The 24944-nt window shown below is 48.0% G+C and overlaps 1 protein-coding gene and 1 long non-coding RNA gene across 15 annotated transcripts in view; one reads left to right on the top strand and one right to left on the bottom strand.

Annotated features, from left to right (window-relative positions):
• LOC119466304 (dystonin) overlaps nucleotides 1-24944 on the bottom strand; it is a 228329-nt gene that overhangs the window by 186975 nt on the left and 16410 nt on the right. The window contains exon 1 of one of the 14 annotated variants that reach the window (XM_049657595.1): nucleotides 1648-2041. The exons of 12 other annotated variants lie outside the window; for them this stretch is intronic. In XM_049657595.1, the coding sequence (XP_049513552.1) occupies nucleotides 1648-1720 (73 nt within the window). In that variant the 5' untranslated portion in view covers nucleotides 1721-2041. Of the gene's footprint in view, nucleotides 1-1647; nucleotides 2073-24944 lie in introns of those variants that run through there. One more of the 14 variants, XM_037726801.2, reaches the window with a different exon arrangement.
• Nucleotides 16649-23367, top strand: LOC125940916 (uncharacterized). The gene is made up of 2 exons (XR_007464078.1): nucleotides 16649-17333; nucleotides 17372-23367. It is a non-coding gene; the product is annotated as an uncharacterized LOC125940916 (long non-coding RNA).

Here is a 24944-nt window from a genome sequence, read left to right on the forward strand (position 1 = left end):
ACGTTAATGTAAAGATTTATTGTAGTAGTTCAAAGAGGGTTTGCAGAACCCGTTCGACCTGCGCTTACGAGAGTACAGAAGAGCGTTACTGGATTTGCTACACTTCTGCGAGACATAAAATTATTTTTTATGACAAGCCTAGGACAGAAAAATACGCATTTGCTTACTTTCTTTAATATATCATTATTGCTGGCGCCCACTGCTTTCGAGGCTACTCCTTTTCGGCCGTACAAGAGATCGAAGAACTCAGTTTCCAGAAAAGGCCGCTTCTGAAAAAGAGATCACTCCCTGTTTTGTGTCTGCGGGCGAAACTCTTTTACTGGAGAAGTGTTTTTGTTCAGAAGACTTTCGAGTGCCCGTGTGACATGGGTATTGAACGCAATTTTTTTTTTTAAGCTGTCAGTTTTCAAAATCGAAACCAACGACCTCATTCAACCGTTCCACAATCTCAGAAACTCCGGAGCAGAATGTATCACTACATTACGCCGACGCATTCTTACCCAGTTGCTGCTTTGGCGACTGTCCAGCAACCGTATCAGCACGAAGGGTGTGTCGTGACCAATGCATTTTGCCAATGTCGCGAAAAATGCGTCGTGAAGAACTTATTCAGAATAGACTAGTTCGAGCGAAAATATAATTACACAGCTGGAGTAACGCTGCAGCGTGCCTCGTCCTAATAAAAGAAGCGCTGCCGCTGAGAAATCGGTGGAAGTTCAACGCCTGGTAAATGCGACTACCTGCAGGCCCCGCAAGACCCACGCCCATATGCAGTGGCGAAAAGTCCAAAACGAGTCGTCCTTGTCGTTTCTTGCTCCATTCCCGGCAACGGAACCGTCCACATAGAGACACTGCACTTTCCCTCGGCCACAACTACACCGTTGCAGCCATCAGCGTCACAAGTAATCCGCCGAAGCGAGATTTGCATTCGTTGCCGCACTTACACTATCCCTGCAAGAATTCAGCAGTACACAGAGTAGCTGTACATTTCTGTTCTTAATTCTCCGCGATCAGCAATAAAGGTAATGTCTAAGCACTCAAGGTTGCGAGATGCCTCTTAGGAAACCGACGACCTCATAAGGGGCACCCCCACTTCGCGGCAGCATTCCTTCGAACAAGCCCCGGCGACTCAGCGATGCGTAGGAAGTAAAATTCTTCGCGGAGACATTCCAGCGGAACGGAGACGAACACGGGAGGCGATATCGAGTTCGCCGGCGATCAACCTGGGCGGCGCGAGGCGGTGGGGCGGGGGAGATGTGGAACCCAAGTCGGGCAGGAATAATATCCACGGGCGCGCCTGCACCACCGTCGATAAGAGAGAGGCGCTACATGGGGCGAGCAGAAGAAACTAGTCAAGTTCGCGCTCATGAGAGTCGATCTCTCGCAGCAGGCGACCGCTGAAAAGGTACAGCGAAGAGAAGAAAAAAAAAAATAGTGGGGAAAAAAAGTCGCTGAGTGAGCGCGACTCCGAGAGCAGGGGCGGAGGCATCCGGCTAACCGCGCCGTCTGTTCTCGTTAACAGGTCTCTCTCAGAAACAGACGCGCGGCGTTATATGGGCGTTAAGTAGTAACAGCACCAACAGACGCGCACAGCACACATGTCGCGCGTTCACCCGCGGAGTCTGACAGGCGACGAAGACGAGAACTGACCTTTGAACTTGTACAGGCTCGACTCGTACTTCTGGAGGTTCGGATCCTCGCAGTCGGTCGCGCGGCCAGCCATGTTCGCGGCGAATGTCTGTGAGGCAGCGGCTCACCGGTCGGAACCGTTGCCGAGCCGCCGACGACGACGTCCTCCGCACTTCGTTTTCTAGGCCGGCGTGGGAGCGCCGCAGTTTCTGCCGTGTAAGGACAGGCGACGCGCCGCTTGCCGATCAGCGACGACGACGTCACGCACCACACTCACACACACTCGCTTCGCCCCGGCAGTCACAGCAGCGTCGCGTCACACTGACTTCTATGCGCACGCGCCAACAACGCCGACGCCGCCTCGCAAAACGCATACCAGCAGCTGCTTGCGGGAGGCCATGTTCTCTATCAGTCGGCTCAGTTAGCAGTCACGTGCTGCCGCCGCCGCCACCACCACCGTGTCGCTTTTATTAATCGTTGCCGATCGGCGCGACGCCTCGTGGCGTCGCGCACCGAAGGCGAAAGTGAGCCGAACGAACGGTCGCGTGCACGCCCCGAAGCATAACGTTCTCCTTCGCCCGCCACGGCCAACAAGGCCCTGCTCGCGGGAGCAGCTGGCCAACCAGGCCAGACCTTCCAGAGAGGAGGGCGAACCGCTCCTTCCGGACAACGCGCCGGCCGCGTCGTTTCCTAGTAACGCTCCTCAGTGGGGCTGCTTCGAAGTTCGCGTAACCGAACGACCGTGGGACCGCTGGCGCCATCTGTGTTCGCAAGCTGGAACAGCGGTTGACAACTTCGTCGTCATCGTCTGCTAAGCGCAAGTAGTTTGTTTGCTTGGCTTTCCTTTTTCCCTAAACTTCCGTTTATACGTGACCCGTCTACGGTCCCCGTCCTTGTGTCCAGTCGGCGGACGGACTTTGCAAGCCCGCGAAGGTCTCATACCACGACGCCCCTTCGTAGGGCACAAGGTTTACGACCTCTCTAAGGATTCAAACGCACCGTTCTCGGCTGTTTTTCTTCCTTTTTCGCCCGTAACGACTTTGTAAGTACTACATGTCAGCCGAGAAAGCGGCGCCGGCCCACGGAACGTTTCAACGTGGCGTAAAAAACACCTGCGCGAGCGGTCGTCGCGTTTGCGAGCTGGAACGGTTCTTTTGAACATTTCGGCCTCGCTGCATAGTCCCCCAAACCGTAAAACTTGAATCCGCGCCGGCCTCAGCGTCGCGAAGCTCTTTTAAGCCACGCAGCTCAAGAGACTCCCCACAAACTCCATGTTTAGAGGTCTGACCCGTTGTCTGGTCCGCCACTTTGAGTTCTTCGCACATGGTTTCTCTATAATTACTGTATATGGCTGTATACTGGATGGCTGTATACTGTACATAAATGCTACCTTTGGTTTATGACGACACAGAAAGATGAACAGGCGGGCAGAAGCCTCTACGCCGATGTGGAAAAGTCCATCTGTGATGCCTCTTCAAAGAGAACGTATGTCCTCTTCACGCGAAACATTTATAGGCTGGCCATGGGATTGCGCTGACTTCTCGCTAACGTTCGTCTGTTCCTTCATTGCCTTGTTTCGTTGTACGCACGTTGAGAAACAGATCTGAAGGGAAGAAGCGAATATTGACGCCTAACTCCACTGCTTTGCTGGTAATCTAAAAGCGCCGGTGTGGCGAAAAGAGATCAGAAGAGGACGTGTGAATCACAATCGCGAAGTCCCAATTAATTACAGGAAACGTGCGGTCTTATCGGGAGGACTAGTCACCGCTATATCACACAGCGCTCAGCCAATATATACGTCATGGTCTTCATCATACATAATACAATCGCAGAGCGGTATTCACCCATAGCGTCAAACTAAGATTGTTGTTTTATCAATACGTATCCAACGAAGTTGCAAATCACGTCAAGCGCACGTATTTTACCAACGGGTCGTAATATACTTGATGAATGCTCTTTTCCTATAACCTCGATCAAGACTATCGGTTCGAATTTGTCATAAGCACTGTAAGACAGAATTGCAAAACCTTACCAGCTGCAAAGCCGCTCACTGGTCAATCTTTCAAAACCCGAACCGACAGCTAGGTTAGTTTAGAACTTTGGTTTTACTTCTGATGTGGACGACGACGAGTAAAAGTCCAATCACTGCCTGGGTGTGATGCGAGGCTGTTGGCGGGAATGAAGAAGACGGACTTTATCCAATGTTCGACGGCACTGCACGGACAACGTTGGTAGAGTAATTGGAGCCGCATTGCTTTACGCATGCACCACACCCACCGTCAGTGTATGACCGAAATTCTGCATGGCGACCGCCGAGCTAATCGCCTTCCGACATCTCATTTATCGAACTGCGTATTACACAACGTGTACATGTCACATATAGAAAATTCAGCGATAGCATATTATCATTATTATTTTGCTATATTTAATATCCTGCAGAAATGTGTGTGGCACGGCACAGTCCTCAGTGAAAATCGCATACCATTCCACACCCGTCGGCAAGTGCACTGAGCCAATCGGGAAAACAGTGAAACATTTTTATCTTTCTTTTTCCCCTCTCTCTTCTCGGATAATTTCACGAACTGGCTAGAGTTGGTAAAATGTTCGCATATATCCGGACACGACTCTAGAGGGGAATGTTGCAACTGAACTGATTCGTTGTACTAATTGTTGTAATTTGAACGGTTGAAGAGAATACAACGATCAGAACGCAGCCAGAAAACACCATAAATCACCACGAAACTGGCAGTTTCAAATTTCTCCGGGCGCAGCTGTCTGAAAAGTCAGGAGACCTTGGTACGAGAGGAGTATTCAATGGATTCATTCTCCAGCGGCGCAGACATTAACGCGCGCGCTTATAAATTATGGGCCGAGACTAAGATATCCGCAGGTGGAACGGAAATGAGTTGCTGAATTCTTACGCTATCCTGCTAACAACCCGCGTGTTCAGGACACCTGCGCACACTGGAACACCAACTGAATACACTGCGTCGTTCAGCGAGGCATGGCATAAAAGACTCTTCCAATTAAACCGCCGGCTTGTTCGCGCTCCATGCATTTTCGCAGATGGATAGCTTTGAACGTAGGTTATACATGTTTAAAATGACACTCGAATAGTAACACTAAATCACCTAAGACCGCAAAGTCAATTCTCACTTCTATGTATGAATGGGGTCGATTATAAGCGGATAAAGCGTCGGCCAACCTTTCAGTTTTCAATTTCACGTTAAAATTTCCGTGGCGCCGATGACGCAAATATGACGTCGCGGATTTCAGGATATACATTCGCGGCTTATTTCAAAGGCTATCGATGTGCGTATGTGCTTACTTTCATATCCAAAGTCATCACGCATCCGTAACGATAAGTAGCTTAATGTAACGGCGTAACGATGAGCTGTGCGAGATGGCGTCTTCTTCGGTGGTGTTGCTAACTGGCTTTTCGTTCTTGCGTATTAACTGAGTCACCAAGCTTCGACACATGGTGAGGCCACTCTTTTTACTTACCACTTGGCTTAAAATTAGTGGTGCCCCGTCCAGAATAAACTAAAATTGGTTGTTGTAAGTGGCGTTGGTGAACCGGAAAGGGTTTTTTTTTTTTTTTTTTTTTTTTTTTTTCTCACGATGACGACTGACTGTTTATATTGACATTCTAGCTCTTGTAAAAGCGTGCCTACAAATAGTCACCTGGCATGCTTGAGAAAACCGGATCTTACTAATCCAATGCAATCTAGCATTTTACCTATATCTCTATTATTGTATTCTTTCCTATTTTCTTTTTTTCACCAATTGCTGAATTTCCAGAAGGGCCGGCTACCGATAACAGGCTGAATGTCCCCAATTACGTCGTCTACACGACGGCCGTTTCGCTCTCTGAGTACAGGTGGCGCCACCAGTAAATCGGCCCCTATTGGTCCAGCATCTTCGCCGTTGACGCGCGCTTGTGATTCGGTTAAAATTAAATTATGGGGTTTTTACGTGCCAGAACCACGATCTGATTATGAGGCACGCTCACTGAGGGACTCCGGAAAATTTCGACCACGTGGAGTTCTTTAGCGTGCACCTAAATCTAAGTACACGGGTGCTTTCGCGTTTCGCCCCCATCGGAATGCGGACCGCCGTGGCCGGAATTCGATCCCGCGACCTCGTGCTTAGCAGCCCAACACCATAGCCACTAAGCAAACACGGCGGGTCTGATTCATTTTCGACGAAGCAGGCAACTGCCAGAATATTATGTATATTAGTATTGCGTACTTTACATTTCTCTAAAACTTGCTAATTATATCTTTTCCGATCGTTCCCGATTCCGACATCAATTTCGTTCACCGTGCCTTCTCAGTGGAGTTTTTACACGCTTCCGAGTTGGAGTTTTCAGCACATCTATGGGGAAAACTCGGCCACTTAAATTGGCAGCCCTGCTCGCCAGAGTCCCAGCAATCTCACCTGATCCCCTAAGCGTAGCGAATCGAATCCCCCCCGGCGCAGCGCTTGCCGAACGAGATGCATTCATGCGTCGCCGTGTATCGCGAGCTCTGCCCCTTCTTTAAAGAAACGTGCAGCGCTGATGGAGTTACCTACGAAGCATAGCGCAGAAGGCGTTTAGTTGTGCGCAATAGAAAGTAGTAGTGTGTGGCAGAGCTACAATATGCACGCGCAGTAGTATAGTAGTAGTAGTAGTAGTAGTAGTAATAGTAGTAGTAGTAGTTATGGTAGTAGTATAGCCGCCGGAGAACGAGTATAGTGAGAGCAAAGAAGTACAGCCCCCGTCACCCCCAGTGCCGCGAAAGAATCAAAACAAACTTCGCGGCACGAAAAGCTTTGCGTCGTCGTCTGCTTGATAAACAGATGACGGAGCGCGAAACTGCAGAAAAACCGACATGGGCAGCGCATATAAAGAATTCATGTGCACGATGGTAGGCTCGCCCTCCTGATTGGCTGATCATGTGAGGTCGTGTATCGTTCCACAAAATTAAATTATGCGCTATGGTGCGCCAAAGCGTTCACCGGAAAAAGCTGCACGCCAGCAGGTGCGAAGAAACAAAAAAAAAAAGAAAGAAAGAAAGAAAGAAGCACCCAACAACTGCGGACGCCGTAAGCGATGTATGGCGGCAGGAACTGTGAAGCAAGCGAATGCGGTACAATCATTATCTTTTAAACTGCTACCCGTGCACGCATCTTGGCTTCCCAAACGATGCATGGTTTCAGCGAAACACACGTGGAGACACAGCGTATAGATCCTGGCGTCAGCCAATCAGAAAACTTAGCTTACTAAAGCAGTAGCGCACCCAGGATCTCTGCCAGGGGGGGTTGACAGTTTGCCAATACCATCTAAACAGCAGCTGATTCCAATTTCTTCACGGGAAGAAATACGCTTTTTGCGAGTGTGCAGACGATTGCACGTCTTACATTCTTAGCTGCAGTACTCAAATGCAGAAGGCATTGCGTTCCTTCGCGGCGTACGCTTCAAAGTTCGCCGTTTATAATTTGGTGCAGCACGCATCCGAGCTAGGTCACCGTGAAGTACGCGAATACGTACGTCAGCTGCGCGGTAACGTGAGGTCATAGTGCGCGGTCGAGAAAACGTCGTTCGCACAAAAGAAGCTGCATACTTACTCGATGCAAATACGCTACCCCACATTCAGCGTCGAAAGAAGAAGCTGCGCTTCGATACCACTGCACGGAATTAAGACGGGGCGAAGCTTCCGAAAAGCCGCACCGCGCTTCGGCGAGAAAGGGGGGGATAGCAGCGACAGAGAAGAAGCCCCCGCCGATCGTGACGTGCACCGTACGCCGCACCCTCGGCAAGATCACGGAAGACTGACTTGCTCGAGGCAGGGCTCGCCTCTCCCTTCGGTACTTAAAAGTGGATCGACCAATCGCGGCGCGATTAGGTCGGGACACGCTTTCGCGTCACGACGGTACGAGTGTTCTCTCACGTTTCGCCGATGCTGCTCCTCCTCTTCCGATGATGCATGCATGAGAGCTCTCGCTTTTCGCTTCGTTTGGGCCACATTTGCGTTCGGCTTCGATTCCTGGCAGGCAATATACCTTTTTTTATTATTATTATTCGACGGGAGACTGGCCAACACGCAAACATGCCCGCGTTTGGCACAGCGTGAATTCTGCAATACGTGCGGGTCGAATACGTCCGCAGGTGATCGGAATTAGGTCGCGTCCGGCTCGTATAAATACGCGAGAGAAACAAGTGAGTATATTTATTATCACCTACTCCGACTTCACTTGAACAGAACATACAGCGGCTGCCTCCTTCAAGAAAGAGAGAGAAACGAAGCAAAGGCGATGAGGTAAACCACAAGTCCGGTTTGCTACCCTGCACGGGAGAGAACGGATTTAAGAGAGATTTGAAAGACGATCGAGCATTGAAACGAGAAGCGGCGCACGAAATAGAAGTGGCACACGTCACTATCAGGATGTTTCATCACAGCTCTTAGCAGCCATCTATAGAATGAGAAAGGAGAACTGGGCGAGTTGGAACAAATCCGTTATTAAATTTACTGCACAAAAGGACGGCCACAGGCAAGACACGAGCGCTGTTGTGCAACTGAAGGTTTATTAGAAAAACGCATCGATTAAATATACAAGATAAAAAACAAGCAAGAAAAGACTAGCACACTTTTCTCGCTTGTGAAAGAAGTCGCGAAAGTTGTTCTGCGCCACTGCATATGCGACTGCAGTCGAGCATGGCATCGAAGTCCACGAAGTGCACTATATATAGTTGCGGCAAAAAGCCCGGGTGTGGCGCAAGATACAGCAGCGGAAGAGTGCCGTCTTTGCCGTCAAAATTCTTTGTTCTTCCGCGTGCTCTTTATCACTGCCGTGATAATTATATGGCAGGACGTGTGTCGAGTGAGCTCCTGACAACACTTTGCAACGTGGCTTAAAGCATATATCCGGGATCTCAAAGAGGTAATGAGACGTAATGCATATAACGCATCTCTCGCATTTACCGCTAAATCGCCACTGAATATTTGTTGCGGTGCCGACCGGCGCTCCCCACGAGCATGCACAGCAGATAGGTGACGGCTATATAGAGGGCAGTGGAGGCGCGCAGCTTACGTGCGTTCGTTGTATACGTAAAGGCAACAAGTCAACCATTGCAGCCTCCGTCGCTTGTAAAGGTCAATCCGCTGCGTGGTCTCTGGTGTAGATGCGTCCATACATAGTACACAAGGAAAATAGAAATTCAGGCAGGTCACGCGGTACCATTCGTCACACAAGTAATTTCGTTACAGAGGCGTTCGTTGTACAGGCGTTCGACAGAATATTGAAAGCAATAATGGTATACCGCGAGATTTGAAACCGCGACCAGTAGCATGTGAAAGCCGCCGAGGCCCCGAGGTTGACTGACAAAAAAATAAATAAATAAATAATAATAAATAAATAATAATAATAATAATAATAATAATAATAATAATAATAATAATAATAATAATTTATTGATACACATCCAATAGCAATACAAAGAAACGGGCCTGTCTAAGTCCATGAGGACTTGTGTGACTAGGCCCGGCAGAGTCGGTACAGCGATGTGGTTACATATTTACATTATAACTCATTTTTTAACATCTTTCAGACAAATAGTTGGTACTAATTACATATTAACAGACAATGACATTGCAAAGAAAGATACAAAAGCATAAATAGTTGCAATAACGAATGGGAACAATATAATTCAACATTTCGACAATAATTTCTTCAACTGTTTTTTTGAAGTTGCAGAAAAGAATTCATCAGACAAATCATTAAATATTTTTGGGATGTATACTATTCTTCTAGATTCTCCATACTTAGTAGCAGAATAGGGTATTCTAAAACGTTTTTTTTCTCTCAACAATCGAGGAGCAATGTATGCCTCTTTAAATTCATCACTCCAATTATGGCGAATAATAACCGTCCTGATAAACAAATCCTCGAAAGTGCAAAATCCCAATTCATGAAATATATTATTGGAGTTTAGTGCAGTACCATATGCCACATTTTTTAATATATTTTTTAGTAATGTATCAATCCGATTTTTCCAGCTCTCTGAACAAAATGCGAAAATTGTTATGCCATACCTCAGCACACTGTATGCTAGTGCGTGGACTATCATTTTCTTGATTGGTACAGGTACTAAGCCCTTTATGTTAAAGAGTAGATATGCCACACTCCTTAGTTTACCACATAAAAATGCCATATGATAGTGCCATGACATGCCGCTGTGGAACGTTATACCTAGGTATTTGAATGTGTCTACATATTCTATAGCAGTACATGTACATGAATTGCATTGTTCATCATGTAAAAATATTGGTAAGTTTATTTTTTGAGTTTTTAATGGACTTCGAGAGCACATGAGATTGCTTTTCTTAGCATTAATAAATACACAATTTTCTTCAAACCATTGCATGGACTTATGAACTGCACTCTGTAGAGTGTTAATAGCTTCCTCATAACGTATGTGGCGTGTGAGTAGGACCGTATCATCTGCATATTGATACACCGTCGCTTTTCTGATTATCGAGGGAAAGTCGTTCATAAATAAATTGAATAACAGCGGTGACAACACCGATCCTTGGGGAACACCAGCTGTAATATATCTCCTATTGCTAACAATTTCTTTACTACCCATGACCACCTGGGACCTGTCATGTAGATAATTATAAAGAAGATCAAAAAAGGGTCCCCTGAAACCCAAACAAAACAACTTTTCCAATAAAATGTCATGGTTAACAGTTTCAAACGCTTTTGCCAAATCCAAAAACAAAGCACAAGTATACAGGTTGTTATCTAGAGCAGAACATATATCATCGGTAAACTCTTCTAACAGTGTTATAGTGCTTCGCTCAGCAATAAATCCGAACTGTCTTGGTGTTAGTACAGAAAATTTCTTTAAGAAGGAAGTCATACAATCAAACAGAAACTTTTCTAGTATTTGGGAGAGTATAGGCAAAATGGAGATAGGCCTATAATTTTCCACATCATCTTTTTTCCCAGTTTTATACAGCGGCTTAACAATTGCGGTTTTTAATGTTTCTGGAATTGATGCAGTGTTTATAAAACCATTAATCATAAAAAGTAGTATGTCTGCTAATGTGTCAAAATTTCTTCTTAGTGTGGCAACAGCCACCCCATCTATACCTGGTTGTTTACTAGTTCGAAAACTGAAAATTATTCTCCTCAAGTCTTCTTTCGTCAAAGTAGGCAAAAAAGCAGATGCTTCGACAGTTTGTTTGAGTGAGCAAGTGTGTCTCTGCGACTGCGCAGTATTAGAAAAACGTGTGAAAAATTGATTGAACTTATCTACCACTATATCTGGCCTATCTGAAAAAGATTCTAGGAACTTCGTAGGCGCGACACTTTTGCCTCGGAGATTATTTATTAAAGCCCATGTTCTTGCTGAATTTTTGTATGCTTGATTGAATCTACCTAAAAAATACCGCCGTTTTGCTGATCTCAAGAGAGCAACGACCCGATTTCTCGCAATCTTATATTCCGTTTTCAATTCTTTGTTTTTCGGCGCACGCTTGCTCCTTTTCCATAACCAATCTCTGTAGGAAATAGCTCTCATTATGTCAGCCGTAAACCAGGCGTAATCTTTTCTTTGTTTTTTAGTTATTGTATGCATACTAGAAAGCTCAAACTTCTTTAGCTGCTCACAAAATTTTTCATACACTCCAGTATAGTTCGAATCCCCAGTCATTTGCGCCCAGTCAAACTGTGCAATCAAATGATCAAATGTTTTCCTATTAAAAATCTGCACTTCCATTTGTTTGCTATTATCTTTTTCTTCTGACTTGTCCTTTCCGGGAAGGGGCAGATTTGCACTAATGCGACATGCCACAAAATAGTGGTCCGCTATCTTTTGACTAATTACACAAGCCGCTAATATATAATTTGGTGCTCTTATTGCTATGTGGTCTAGACAGGAGGATACTAGTCTATTTTGCAGGAGTTCTTCTCTCGTAGGTTGATTTATAGTCATTTGTAAGCCATAGGTTGAAAAAATGGAAAGGTAATCTGATACAATAGTGGAATTAGTGTTCAATATATTGATGTTTAGGTCACCCGCCAAGCAAATCTGATCCGCTGCTATTTGGCCTTCTAAAAATTCTTCAAGTGCACTCAAGAATTGTGTGACACTATTATTAGGAGGACGATAAATAGCTAGCAGCAATAATTCTGTGTTAGTTAGCGTGATTTTTACTGGCAGACTTTCGGCTTGGTTTAAGCACACGTCCATAACCACTGTATCATATATTGTCCTAACAAACAACGCCAATCCACCTCCACGTCTTTTCTGCCGTGACATAAAATGGGCTTTGTAACCCTTTAATTTATACATATGAGTGCATTCCTCTGGTACATTAGTTTCCACTATTAAAAATGCATCCACTAAATCTGCAATGGATTCAGCTACCACACTAAATTCCTCCCAATATTTTCGTAGGCTTCTGATATTAATACTAACTATTGTGAAATCATGTTCACGGTTGGCAGCAAATAAATCTTTGAACTCATTGAAATTTGAGACAGAGGAAAAATTCACTGCCATATTGCTTACGAAATTTTAAGAATATCAGCTACATTTTTAACTCGGATCAGGGGTGCATTTTCATCCTTCTTCACGAAAATGTTTCCGCCCTTAACCCATGCAAATTTGTAGCTTTTTTCTTTTGCTACAGTTCTAGCTCGCCAGAACAGATTTCGGTTCATTCTTGTCAGATTATCATTGAAAAAAAGTCTCGGTAGCTGTCCGTTTTGGTGCAAGCGTCGTAGCTTACCCCGTGCATCAAACCACGCCTCCCTTGCGGTCACAGAAGAAAAACGTACTAGTACTGTCGGGTTTGTCTTATGTTTGTTTGGCAAGCGATGCACCGTCTCGATATCAGAGCTACAGAACTCTGATAGCTCCAGCTTACCAGCTATGTTTGATAAAACTTCTTTTAGGTTTTCATCGTGTTCTACAGGTAGGCCTTCAATTTCCAAGTTCACTTTTCTGCCGTACTGTTCACTTTCATTTAGATCCTGTTGAAGCTGCTGAAGCTGCTCCGCCTGTGTTTCCACTTGCGTTTTCAGGTTAGCGATTTGTGCTTCCTGCGCAGCTTCCCGTTCTTTACTGGCTGAAAGCTGTGCTAACACCATGTCGTATTGTTTAGACATGAAAGCTACTGTAATAATAATAATAATAATAATAATAATAATAATAATAATAATAATAATAATAATAATAATAATAATAATAATAAATAAATAAATAAAAAATAAAGGCAAAGAAACGACTGTGGTATGATTTTACAGCCAAAGCATGACTAAACATCGGTAATATGAGTGTGTCCCCAGGCGCAACAACGTGGCGCCTCAGCGGACGCGCGTCGCGGTATGTGTAATAAGAGAGAAATGCGTCGCCTCCGTCGGCGCTTTGATTACGTCCTGTACAGATGCGCGGCATCGTCGTCATCGACCTGTCCGGCTCGTGCAGCGCTGCGCACACATGCACAGTCTCTGAGAATGCGTGATCCGCGCGTCTTTCGGCGCCACAATCGTCAGCTCTGCAGTGGTCGCGCATTCCGATCGGGTTTCGCTAATATGCGGCGAGAGAAGCAACTCTTCCGCGATACAGCCGCGTGCAGCCAGCTAGCTTCGACGTCGGCAGCGTCATGCGCGCTACCGTGACGCCGCCATCGATGTCCGTGACTCAATGCGCCGAGACCGGCGCTCCGGGATACGGCGCCGATCGACACCGCGGGTCAAGTGCAGGGGTGGGTCACTTGCTGAGGAAGCGACGCTAAACACCGAATAATCTTGTACTGATCAAGTATTCCTTCAAAGCACCGTATCTTGCGGTAATATATCGGTTGATTATACTGAAATCGAAAATGAAAGCCAATTTTTTTCCCCTGAATTTCCCGCCGCATCCCCCCAGAGCAGGCACGTCAGCGTGACGTCACGGATTCCATAGCATTTTCTCGTATTTGAGCCGCGTTATAGCGCAATAAAAGTTGTTACCCGCCGCGGTTGCGTATTTGGCTTTGAAGTTAAGCCCGAATGCCGCATTTCGATGGGGGCGAAATGCAACAAACGACCGTGTGCCGTGCATTGGGTGCACGTTAACGAACCCCGGGTGGTCGAAATTAATCTGGAGTCCCCCACTACGGTGTGTCCATTAGAGCACTGCACGGGCTCGGGCTTACCCGAAAGCCCGGGCCCAGCCCGGCCCGTGGGCCGGGCCGGGCTCGGACACGGCGTGTGCTTTTTGACTCGGGCCCGGGCCGGGCTCGGGTTTTTTGGCACGGGCCCGGGCCGGGCTCGGGCTTTCTGTTGGTATGCATGTAACGTGCTGCGAGTTATTCTCGGGCGTCTCAACTCTGAAAAACATGTATTTTTCGGTCTCGGGCCGGGTTCGGGCCAGTTTTGAGCCGGGCTCGGGCCCAAGGTAAAGGGGTGGCGGGCCGGGCCGGGCGGGTAACGTAGATTATTTCCGGGCGCGGGCCGGGCCCGGGTCTCGCCATATAAGTTTTGATCGGGCTCGGGCGGGCCGCCCAACGTAAAAACGGGCCCGGGCCGGGCTCGGGCTGAAAAAATCGGCCCGTGCAGTGCTCTAGTGTCCATATATCGTATCGTGGTTTCGGCACGTAAAACCGCAAATTTAATTAATTAATTAATTAGTAAAGGTTGTTGAAACTTGCTATTAGTTCAATCCCTGGCTCCTTGAGAATACAATTTAGTTTATCTTTAGCGATAAAGAGGTTAACTATCATGCCCGAGCAGACGCCGTCGAAATCCATTAATTGACGGTGAGTGGCAGTCAGCGGGAAGGCGGCACCCGTCTTTGTACGTTTGTCTTGTCTGGCATTTGTCTCGTTTGCTAACGCACAAAGGTAATGTCATTATAAAACAGCTCAGTTTTGTTCGGTGTCCCTTTAAGCAGGACTGGCATATTACACTTAGGGAAACAAAATGTAATGGTAACAATAACAGCATTAGTTTAGACAATGTTACGCAGGTTACACTCGTTATACGCGCACAATCCCGCGATCGTGACAAGCAAAGTTACCGGACCTCGTTACCCGTCTATTGCACACAGCAGCGCAAAAACGGCAAGGAGGTCGGTAAAAGGGTTCACAGAAAACACACGTCTAGCTGATACGCACCGCACCTTTGAGGGTCACAGCTAAGTAGGTCGCTGTTACCGCTAGACGCGGAAACGGAAAACAGGGCTGGTGATGCCACCTTGACATTCCCGCGCCTTATTACCCGGTGGAATCTTTATGATGTAATGGATTTTGACGGCGCTTGCTCGAAGAACCGTTTATCGTATAATTATTTCAATTTCGTTCGTCAGTATACATGCCTCAACACGGAAACATTTGGGAGCATTACACACGGTCTAAATTTGCTGAAGCACCGCGAAATACGTGTCGTAGTGGGTGCGGCGGCGTATAGATATGCGCGAAATGTAAAAAGTAATTCGGCCTTAACTTACTTCTTCGTTGAATGCAGACCTTCTATACCGCCATATTTCCCCCAAATAAATGCAGATGAAGCTTTCGAAAAGCGCGCTATAGCAGTATATCGACTGATACCATCTGTCCCTTGAGTGTCTATTCCAGCTAAATTGGTGCAGATTAAAGTTACGGAATACTGGATGCATGCAAATGCGCCTGGCAGTTGTGTTGAACAATTACGCTTACTTTATCCTTTGCAGGGATAGGCCCACATCGCTACTGCGACTGCGAAGAAGCTATACACAACTATGGTATCGCACTTCGCAGCAGCTGAAAGCCACAAGGGCGCTGCTGTAGTTTCTGAACTCAAAAGACGGCTAGCGACCGTCTGTATTGAGGCAGAGTTGCTAGGAAAGAAGGACAACACATTTGGCCTCCTATACTCTTGTCCGCGTGTTCACACGCCTGCCTTTTCGCACTCGCTCAGCTTTCCGTTGTGCAGTGCCAGCTGGGTGGCAGTTTCGGTGAACACCCGTGCATCTCTATACTTCACCTCTCTTCGTCCTTGAAAGCAAGTGCCTCCGCAGCGTATATCTGTGTTGCTCAGGGAGCGGTCGACAGTCTTAACATCTTCGGTTACGCCCATTGCGCAATTGCCGACACATCACATGCCATTAACCCCCCCCCCCCCCCCCCCAATCCAAAAAAGAAAAGGAAAAAGAAACACAGACACCCTGCAAATAGTGTGGCGAATAATACACATTTTACACACCCACGTAATGTGCCCTGACCTGTCATCAATCACAGGCACAAACTCTTTCCTTCCACTGCAGAAACACCATGCGACACCGAACACCGTGTTCTTGTTTCGCGAAACAGCTTACCTCACCTTAGAAAACGTATCCAACTTCATACGATCCTTAGGCAGTGGACCCATGACTAGCGGCCTCTTGCCCACATATAATAAAGTATAACATTTCCTATCTGTTCTCGGCCTATTTACACACGAATAAACGCAGACGCGAGAATGACAGCACCGCGTCTGGGCCCCAAGAGATGGACTCGGCTTCGCAAAGAAGGCGGGGACAAGCACGGATTCCGACTATTACAGCGAGGTGAGATGTAGATAGATTATCGTTCACCGGCGGCCACCGACGCCCACGCCATTCCCGTAATCCTCCTCCTTTCACGCTTTCGGACCAACTCCCCCGCGCGCACATGCTGCTCTCCCTTTACCGCGCACGACGAGACAGTGCCAGGGGTGTCGCCGACTGCTACACACGCAGTGGAGAGAAAGCCGACGGCCGCGACTCGACCTATATATCCGCAAGACTCGGCAGTCACGCATAAAAGGCCTCAGAATAGACGCGGAACAAAAAGGCCATTCAAAAGGCACGCGGTTACGTGATGGGCGTGAAGGCAGCGCGAACGGCATAATAGAAGAGGCGACAGTATGAAAAACTTGCTCGGGGTATCTATTTATTTCTCTACTCACCCTCTAACCTAACCTCTCAGCAGCACTTCGTCATTCTTTTTTATTATTATTATTATTATTATTATTATTATTATTATTATTATTATTATTATTATTATTAACTAGAGCCAAACGCTCGCTCTGCACCGCGACCTCCATTCCGGGCGCTGACGGCGGGGGAGTCACAATTTTTCTTTCCCCTCGCCGAAACGCCTCTCAATGCGCTTCTCGCGTCGTCGTAACTCCGTGACCGTTCTTGCGTGAAGTGCACGGAGGAGGGCGAACGACAAGAGAGGTGACATCGCCAATTGTCGCAGCTTCTCTCGCACGCACACAAGAACGAAATGTTGGCGCAACCCCGTCAGGCCCTTCCGCACTTTCGCCGAGTAGCGGAAGGGAGAACGGGAGGGCTATACGGGAGAGCGGAAGAGAAAAAGACAGCGGCGCGCTACCGGAAGTGGAAACGCGCCGGTTGCGAAGCGACGTGCCCCTCTCCTTCCTTCGCTATATCGACTCAGGTTCTCGGAAGAAAGAAGCAAACGCATCTGGCGGTGACGCAACCGGCACCACGTGGTGACGTAACCGCCAGTTCCTGGGCGTGGTGTACGTCCGTCACACGGCGGAGGTCGTCCTTGCAGACGTAGTTGGCTCGAGAAGAGCGCTCTCATGCCATCTGCGGAAGAGATCGAGTTCACCGTCTAGAAGGGTTCCAAGTGTGCCACAAGGGTGTACGCTTATAAGTGACACTTAAATGACACAATAGGCGACGAAGTACGGACAGCCCTGCTGTTTTAGCGTCGTGCCTTCTCTAACCCGGCCGCAGTAGCCTTGTTGTTGCCTTCTGCAGTCCACGGACACGAGGTCGCCGGTTCGCCTCCCGGCCGCAGCGACCGCACTGTGACGAGAGCCGGAACGCAAAAACGCTCCACTGCTTAGACTTCGGACATGGTAAAAATTAATCCAGAGCTTCGTCTATCGTCTACCATGAGTCAGAAGTTGCTATCTTGCGCTGTTTAACCATGCACCCTTCTTGTGGGTTCAAACGGGTAGCTCCTTGGGCTGGTTAGTAAAGCATTCTTTAGACCAAAAAAAGAAAAAAAAGAAAAATCCCTTTTAGTGCGAAATGCGTATGAAGTTAAAAAGAAGTCGACAGGACAGAGCGCACAAGTGTTTCTGGCGGGTCCTCTGGAGGGTGAGCACATATGGGCCGAGGGTATGACAACTTAGCGATCACACAAATAAATACTGAAACCACGAAGATCCTCCGCCCAACGTCTTCGCTTTCTTCTTCGTTCTTTCCTTTTCTCGCTTTTGCTAGATTTATTAGTGCGCTAACGGAGGGTGTGGTCCACGGAGCGCACACCATCAGCCGAATTTAGTATACAGGGCAGCTCAAAGGCGGTCCTCGGCGATCGACAATGGTCCCGTACCCTTTCTGACGGCAGAGTGCGACACGACGAGTTGTTGCTGGGCGATAACTCCCGGCATACTTTCGCGGAGCGCTCCACATCAGCGCGCGGCTGCTCAGTGCATGGGCTACGCAGGACAGGCCGTTATGCCACTGATGGGGTTCAACGTCCCGGAGTAACACTGTCGCCGTGAGAGACGAACGGTGTTCTTCAACGTGCACCTGTAGGTAGCGGTACACGAGCGCGATATATCGCATTTCAGCCCCGTCCGAATGCAAACTTCCGTCGGAGGTCGAACACGCGACCTCGTGCTCGGCAGCAGAATGCCACAACCATCCGGGCCGCTTCGGCGGGAGCCAATGCCCTTTTTCGTGGCTCACGCGAAAACTACCTTCTTGCTTCTCTCCCTCACTTCACCGCATTTAGCGAGTGGCGCTGATGTTCCGCGCGATACGGTGCACTTATTTTGCCGGGGTGCGCACAACGGAGGCGGAAAGCGGCGACTGTTCGGCGCACGCCACTTGTCATGCAGGCGATACTGCAGTGCCGCGGAGGTTCGTGCGATGCATACAACGCGCGCCTGCAGTGCCGCGGTTCCCACGATACGAGGACGGCCGCGCGTTTCGTTCACGCTGGCCGTGCCAAGCTCGCCAGGGTGGTACCACCTCAGCGGGCTTTTAATTCTCCTTTCCGGAGCGAGAAAAATAAGAAACGCTAGATAAGCTTTTTCTTCGTCATTCCCTTCAAACCTGCCGTAACGTTAAAATTGGATCGCCGTTCACGTGCCCTCTTATCGCTTCGGAACGCTCATTTGCTTAAAACGCTCTTCTTTCTGTTCACTTTAGTCTTGCCCAGTCGCTTTAATTTCTGCCTCGGCAGTGTATACCGTCCAACGTGGCCCCACTGTAGAGGCGAAACCTGGCATCTATACCAATCGGGGCCCCTGCAGAAAGCAACTCCGTACAGTACGGTATAGGTGAATCCAGGCAGACAGGCGTGCTTTTCCACAACCGTTCCGGCCACTTGCCGGCCTTCGCGACGTGTTAAATAGCATACAGCTTATATCCGCTCGCCTCCACCTTCAGGAACACAACACTTTCAAAATTACCACCGAACAAGCGTCGTCCCGGCAGCTGGGAGGAGTGTATAGACCAATCCCCCGCGGCGAATTCCGTTCTCGGACGGCGCAAAAAAAAAAAAAAAAGAAAAAAAAAGTAGTTCTGCCTCTTTCACAGTGGTCTGTTAAGAGAAGCGCGTGCACATTGCGAGAGTTTTCGAAACGGCCAGGGTACTCGCTGGTTGGGCGCTCATGTTTATTTACTTGTTTATATACTTACTAAAAAAACGAAGAAAGCAAAAAGAAATTTACCCTATGCTATGCCGCGACATCATCATCACGAAGGCATTTTATCTGTACCCTTTCGTTTTCTAATCACGGAGGAAGACCTACATCGCGCTATGGATAACCATAGTGCCCCAACATGTCACTATACCAGGGTATCGTACACATCATCCAGTATACGCTCACCCTCAGTGGTCTCGGGTTCGAAGTCGACGGGGGCCGAATGCAACACGCTCGCGTGCCGATGTTTGGGTAAAGTACGCCGACTCTCGTAACCCCTGCCTTGTAACGTTATACCCATCAATCAATCCCCTATACTCGGTTATGCTGAAATTCCTCTATAGCTATACCGTGGCCGTTTTACCGGAGTAATTCGGCAGTGGGTGGTATAAACAAAAAGCGTGAAACTAAATTCCGCTCCTGCGCTAAATTTAAACAGGAACGAACCGACCTTTTAGCAGCCGAAGCCACGTATCCACAAATACCATCCGTGAGCCGAGAAGCACTCGGGCGAACGGCGTAAAGCTGTGTATTCCCGGGACTGACGGCTGGTCCATTTTTCTTTTTTCAACAAGCAGCCGTCCAGCCGTCGTCCCCTCGACGCGGGTTTTTCTCTTTTTTTTTTTTTTTTTTTTTTTTATGCATGAACATAGCGCCCTCGCAGACCGCTTTAAAATAGTCGACGGCCACGGGAGTCGGGGTTCTCCTCGGACCGCGCGGTTGCCGCCATTGCGGAACTCATAAAGGGGCCCGTCAAAGCCAATAAACGCCCGCGCGCGCGACAGGGCCTGTCGGGCGAGTGACAGCAGGCGGGTCAAACTGACGCTCCGAGGGGCCTCCAGTATTCGCGCACAGAAGAAAGAAAAAAGCTACACGCACACACACGAATATTATCCCACGAGCACTCGTGCAGTAATATCGAAACACAAATCAGGTGATTCGCGGTCTCGGTAAGAATCCAAGAGCTCCAGCACAGTATAGTATAGTCACACGTAGTACATACATCACACGTGAACTCGCGTGTTACAGCGAAGCCCTCGTTAGAGAGAGTACCGTATACACTCTAATAGTAGCCGCGCTCGCATTAGCAGCACGCCCTACTTTGAAGCCAAAATATAATTTCTCGAGCATGAGCCTGCTATAAACCTGTTTTTCGTTGTTCGCACAATTTAGGATAAATGGAACTCTGCAAGTTACTGTGTGACGCTGCACTTCTTCGCCCATTGTGCCTCTAACCTGTATTCCGCGGGGAAAGCGCGCAAATATTCATTTAAAACAGCAATACAACACCAGCGAGAGCTAACCAGTTTTGCTATTACACATGATGGCCAATGCGAGCTATAGATATATAATACGTCTAAATATTGCAAGCACATCTGTCCGACGCCTGCTTACGCCAGAACCACACGCACTACAAATCTACTAATGTATTCCGATCGCTATCGAGCGCGGTGCGGCTCATTTCGCCTAATTACTCCCGGTTTCCTTTTTTTTTCGTTTTTTTTTTCTTCTTATATTATCCCGTTCGTATCAGCAGAAAGGATCAGCGCAGCCTCAAAGCGCCTCACTAATTGCCGGTGCTGCAGAGTCGCGCGATTTTCATTCACACGCATTATCGCGGGCACATCGCTCAGACAATCGCTCTCGACTCGTTCCATGTACGCGTAACAAGATAGCCGCTACCGCGAATGACTAAAATGCTGACCGCGCGCGCATCGCTCATTTCACTTGACTAAGCCGTATACTACCCTAGCCTTATCTCTATATATTTTTTTTTAATTTTCGCTCAGGATATAAAACTATGCTGCGGACGTAGGAGATGGATAAAGTTGACACATCCAGCAGCGCTTGTAAATTAGTATGTTGTAACAGCGTGTTCAACGAAAACCTGCTGAACACTTAATCCAATGAGCGACTACGTATATATACCTCTAATGATAAATCTTATGATAAATCTTCCTAATACGTATAGAAGGTAACCAGACCGCAAATCAATGCATGCCATTCAAAATGTATGAAAGCCCACTTTAACGATAAACATGGACAATATACGCATGGTGCGTCTCAATGGATATGCAGCGAAACGGAACCTTTATTATTCCATATATACCAGTGCAGTCGTCAACGACCTGCAGACTGTCGAAACAGTTCAGTCTGTCCACACAGCCGATGGGGTAAACGAGAGAGGAAGCTGGGCTCGACCGACAATAGTGCGCGGGTTCCTGCGCATACAGATGCTGCGGTGGCAATTATGTAGAACATTCGCGAGTCAAGTTTGCCAGACAAATATACGAAAGAATTATATTTGAATGCATTCCAGAAGGCATTCCCCTCATCCGAACGCGCCCACGGCTACATGCAGAGTGCAACAGACTGCTAAAGCAGTTGGGCACTTTCAGATGTGCACACAATTAATGCACCCCCTAGCTCGTCACGAAGCAGCTGCGCCTGTCACTGCGTGCCGCGTCGTGTTTGCGAACAGCTTTGCGGATAAACATGCCCTCTGGGGGCACACGTAAACGACGTACTGTTTGATGCAATTTGCAATGTGAATTACACCGAATAGCTGGTCTATCTGTCGGGTTCCAACGCACACTAAAGCAATGGTATACAACTGCCTCGACAGACGACGACTGCTTATGCGCTAACACCGATGTGGCGTACATTGTGGCACTCTCTGTTTCAGAAACGCACTAAACCTGAAGGCTAACCATTAAGTCTAATAACCTCGAACCACTCTAAAGCACGTTCGATGCCGGGAAGCTTACATGAAGATAAAAAAAGAGCAACATTGAATCAGCTTTGACTGGCGACGTATCCTTTCAGTACTCTATTGTCACTTATTTGGCAGAAAAAGTTGGCCGACTTCCTGCGAAAATGAAAGCTAACGTTTCGAACCTTTATTGAATTTCGCGCCAAAGCTGCAGTGCCGATACGGTTCGACGTCACGGATTTCCATGTATGCGTCGTTTGCGTTGGCGCCACTTTTCTGCGCACATAAATAAATACCGATCACACTCGCTGGTATGAGTTTATGATTATTTCCGAATGCAATATGACCCTGATAACTATTAAGTAGTTGCGAATAGGGGCTGTCAAAATAACTTGAGAAGATCTGGCAAGCGGAGTAAGTTGGCTTGAAATCATTGTAGCTTATACCAGCGCCGACTGAACGCAGCACGCAAAAGAGAAAACAAACGGTACGAAATCTAGACTACAAATAGAAATTCAGTCGGAAAGCGCACAGTCATGCATATGATATCTTAGACGACAGGACACGAAAGGCGTACTATACCTGAACAAAAGCGGCAAAGAGGAAAGACGGTTGGCGAGGCTGCCTTGAGGTTCCCGTACCAGCCTGCCGTGAGGTCATGGGTTTTGACGGCGCCTGCTGCAGGGGCCCATATATAGTTAATTGTATTATCGGTAAAAAGGTCTACATTATGTTCTAAAGCAGCCAAAGATTGAGCTTGGAAAGTTTAGGGAAATTTTAGGTAACTGAGCCAACGCGGCTAATACGCGAAAATACTTTGAAATCCGTGACGTCACACTGAAGCAACGGAGCTGAGGTTTCGGAGCGAAATTCACGAAATGTATCTTTGACATTCATTTTCGCTTCTAGTTATCAACCTGTCATGGCGAAAATGACAAAAATAGACATTTCGTAGACTACTTTATCAATTTTAATTGATTCGTCGTTAGTGCCTTCTTTCAATAATGGACGGAGTGCACTGGGCTCCACTCGGCGGAGTGTCCAGGCTCGTGTGCGAGGGCGAATATCTTTCCTCGAGTGAGGTCCTCCTCGTACCGACACTGCGATATACTTTCTAGTTATCGCTTTCATCGCACCGTGCTATACTACGCCGCGCCACTAGTTTTCAACGAGTCACGCGATAAGAGAACTTAACACACGGTGCATATATATACAAGCCCGCTGTCTTAAGCTATATATACAGTCGCTTCTGAGAGGCACCTCTCTTTATATCTGCCTTTAATTGCGACCAGTCCCGTCTCGCTGCTCCACATAACTCGCCTTGAGATAGGATCGTGTTTGGCTTAACACCGCGTTTTCTCACAAACACGCTTTAGAACAAGAGCCGTTTTTCACCGCCGCTCGAGCACCCTGATGAAAAACAACAGCGGCGGCGGAAGCGATAAATCCCCCTCAAAAAGAGGACGATCGTCAAGGCGCGGTCCACAGACGTCTGGAAGAAGTTCGGATGAAAGCCCTCGCTTCTACATACACACGTTCCATGCTCCGCCAAGGAAACTCCTTCCAGTGCACCCTGTTCACGCCCCGTTTTTAAACAGCGACACGGTTTCCCGGGCTAGGCCGCGCGCTTCCTCTGATTTACGGCCCCATATTCGCGTCTCACCCTTTCCAAGGAGAGCGAGCATAAACGCACACCCTACGCGCGAGCCTCTTCCGTCCGCGCTTTCCCTAATCGGCGCGAGGCATAACTTTATCAGCCAAAGAGCGGGATATCATCACGTGTGTAATAATACACGGACGCACCACTCGGCAAGTTCGCGATCGGCTGAACGCTATATATACGAGGAAGAGGAGGAGTAATATAGGAGGAGGCCGAATGTGGCGCGAGCAGCGTGACATACACACAGCAGGAGTCACGGTCGGTTGGAATAGCGCTCTTCTTTTTCGCCGAAAGCGACGGGCGGGCGCGGACAAGGACGCGCGCAACTTGCCACGATATCGCGGCGCTTTTCTGAAGAGGAAGCGCGCCGTTGCCTAACCCATAAGACAGCGGCTTTTATCCGGAGGACGCCATGCGCGTCGCGGGGGCTACAAAAGAATCAACGGACTCGTGTCGCCAACGCAATTGGGGACGGAGGCGGACCGAGAGCCGCGGGAGGGAGGCCACCACCAAGTTCGAAAGAGAGAATACGCTTTTATCGAGCGCCATTATTGTGCGTTTGGAAAGCTTTATGATTGACCTAAAACAGATATCCATGATCAGAGCTAGTAAACGAAATAATGTATATTGAGAAATACCCCGATTTAGCAAAATTGTGAAGCCTCTAAACAGATGCAAACTCAACGGATCCTCCTTACACACAAGCAATCACGTGTTATCAAACAAAATGAAAACAAAATGCAGTCAACTCGTGCTGCTATATCCAGATAAGCCAAATATTTTGGGGGGATCGCGCAATCTGTAATGCACGCCGAGTCAGTGCTTGTCGCGTCGCCTTTGTCGCCTGTGTGTTCCGTCATTTTGCGTACTGTATACCTTTGCAGTTTAGCCAACCTTGACAATTAACAAACCAAACCGAACAGAAATATCCTCTTATTATAAAATTTCCAGCATCGTGCCTTGGCTTGCTCCCACGGTCCTTCGGTTTCTAAGAACATCGCTAACACCATAACGACGATGGCGAGCTGCATACACAGCTCGGGCACCTTTCTGCTCGTCTCAAACGTAGCATCGCGGTAGCCTACCATCTCCAGCCCCACTGAACGGGACGGCGCGGTCCTGAGCCTAATAAAATTGTTCTTTCTTTCTCCTCTCTCTAACGAACGCCGCGCCGCTGCACGACGCTTAAATGCATGCGGGAGTGGGACTCCGAGATCTGCGTTGTACAGCAGCGCGTCGCGCCGGCGATATTGAAAGCCCAGATCGGAGCTATTC

Source organism: Dermacentor silvarum, chromosome 10, assembly GCF_013339745.2.
Source record: "Dermacentor silvarum isolate Dsil-2018 chromosome 10, BIME_Dsil_1.4, whole genome shotgun sequence".
Taxonomy (NCBI): Eukaryota; Metazoa; Arthropoda; class Arachnida; order Ixodida; family Ixodidae; genus Dermacentor; species Dermacentor silvarum.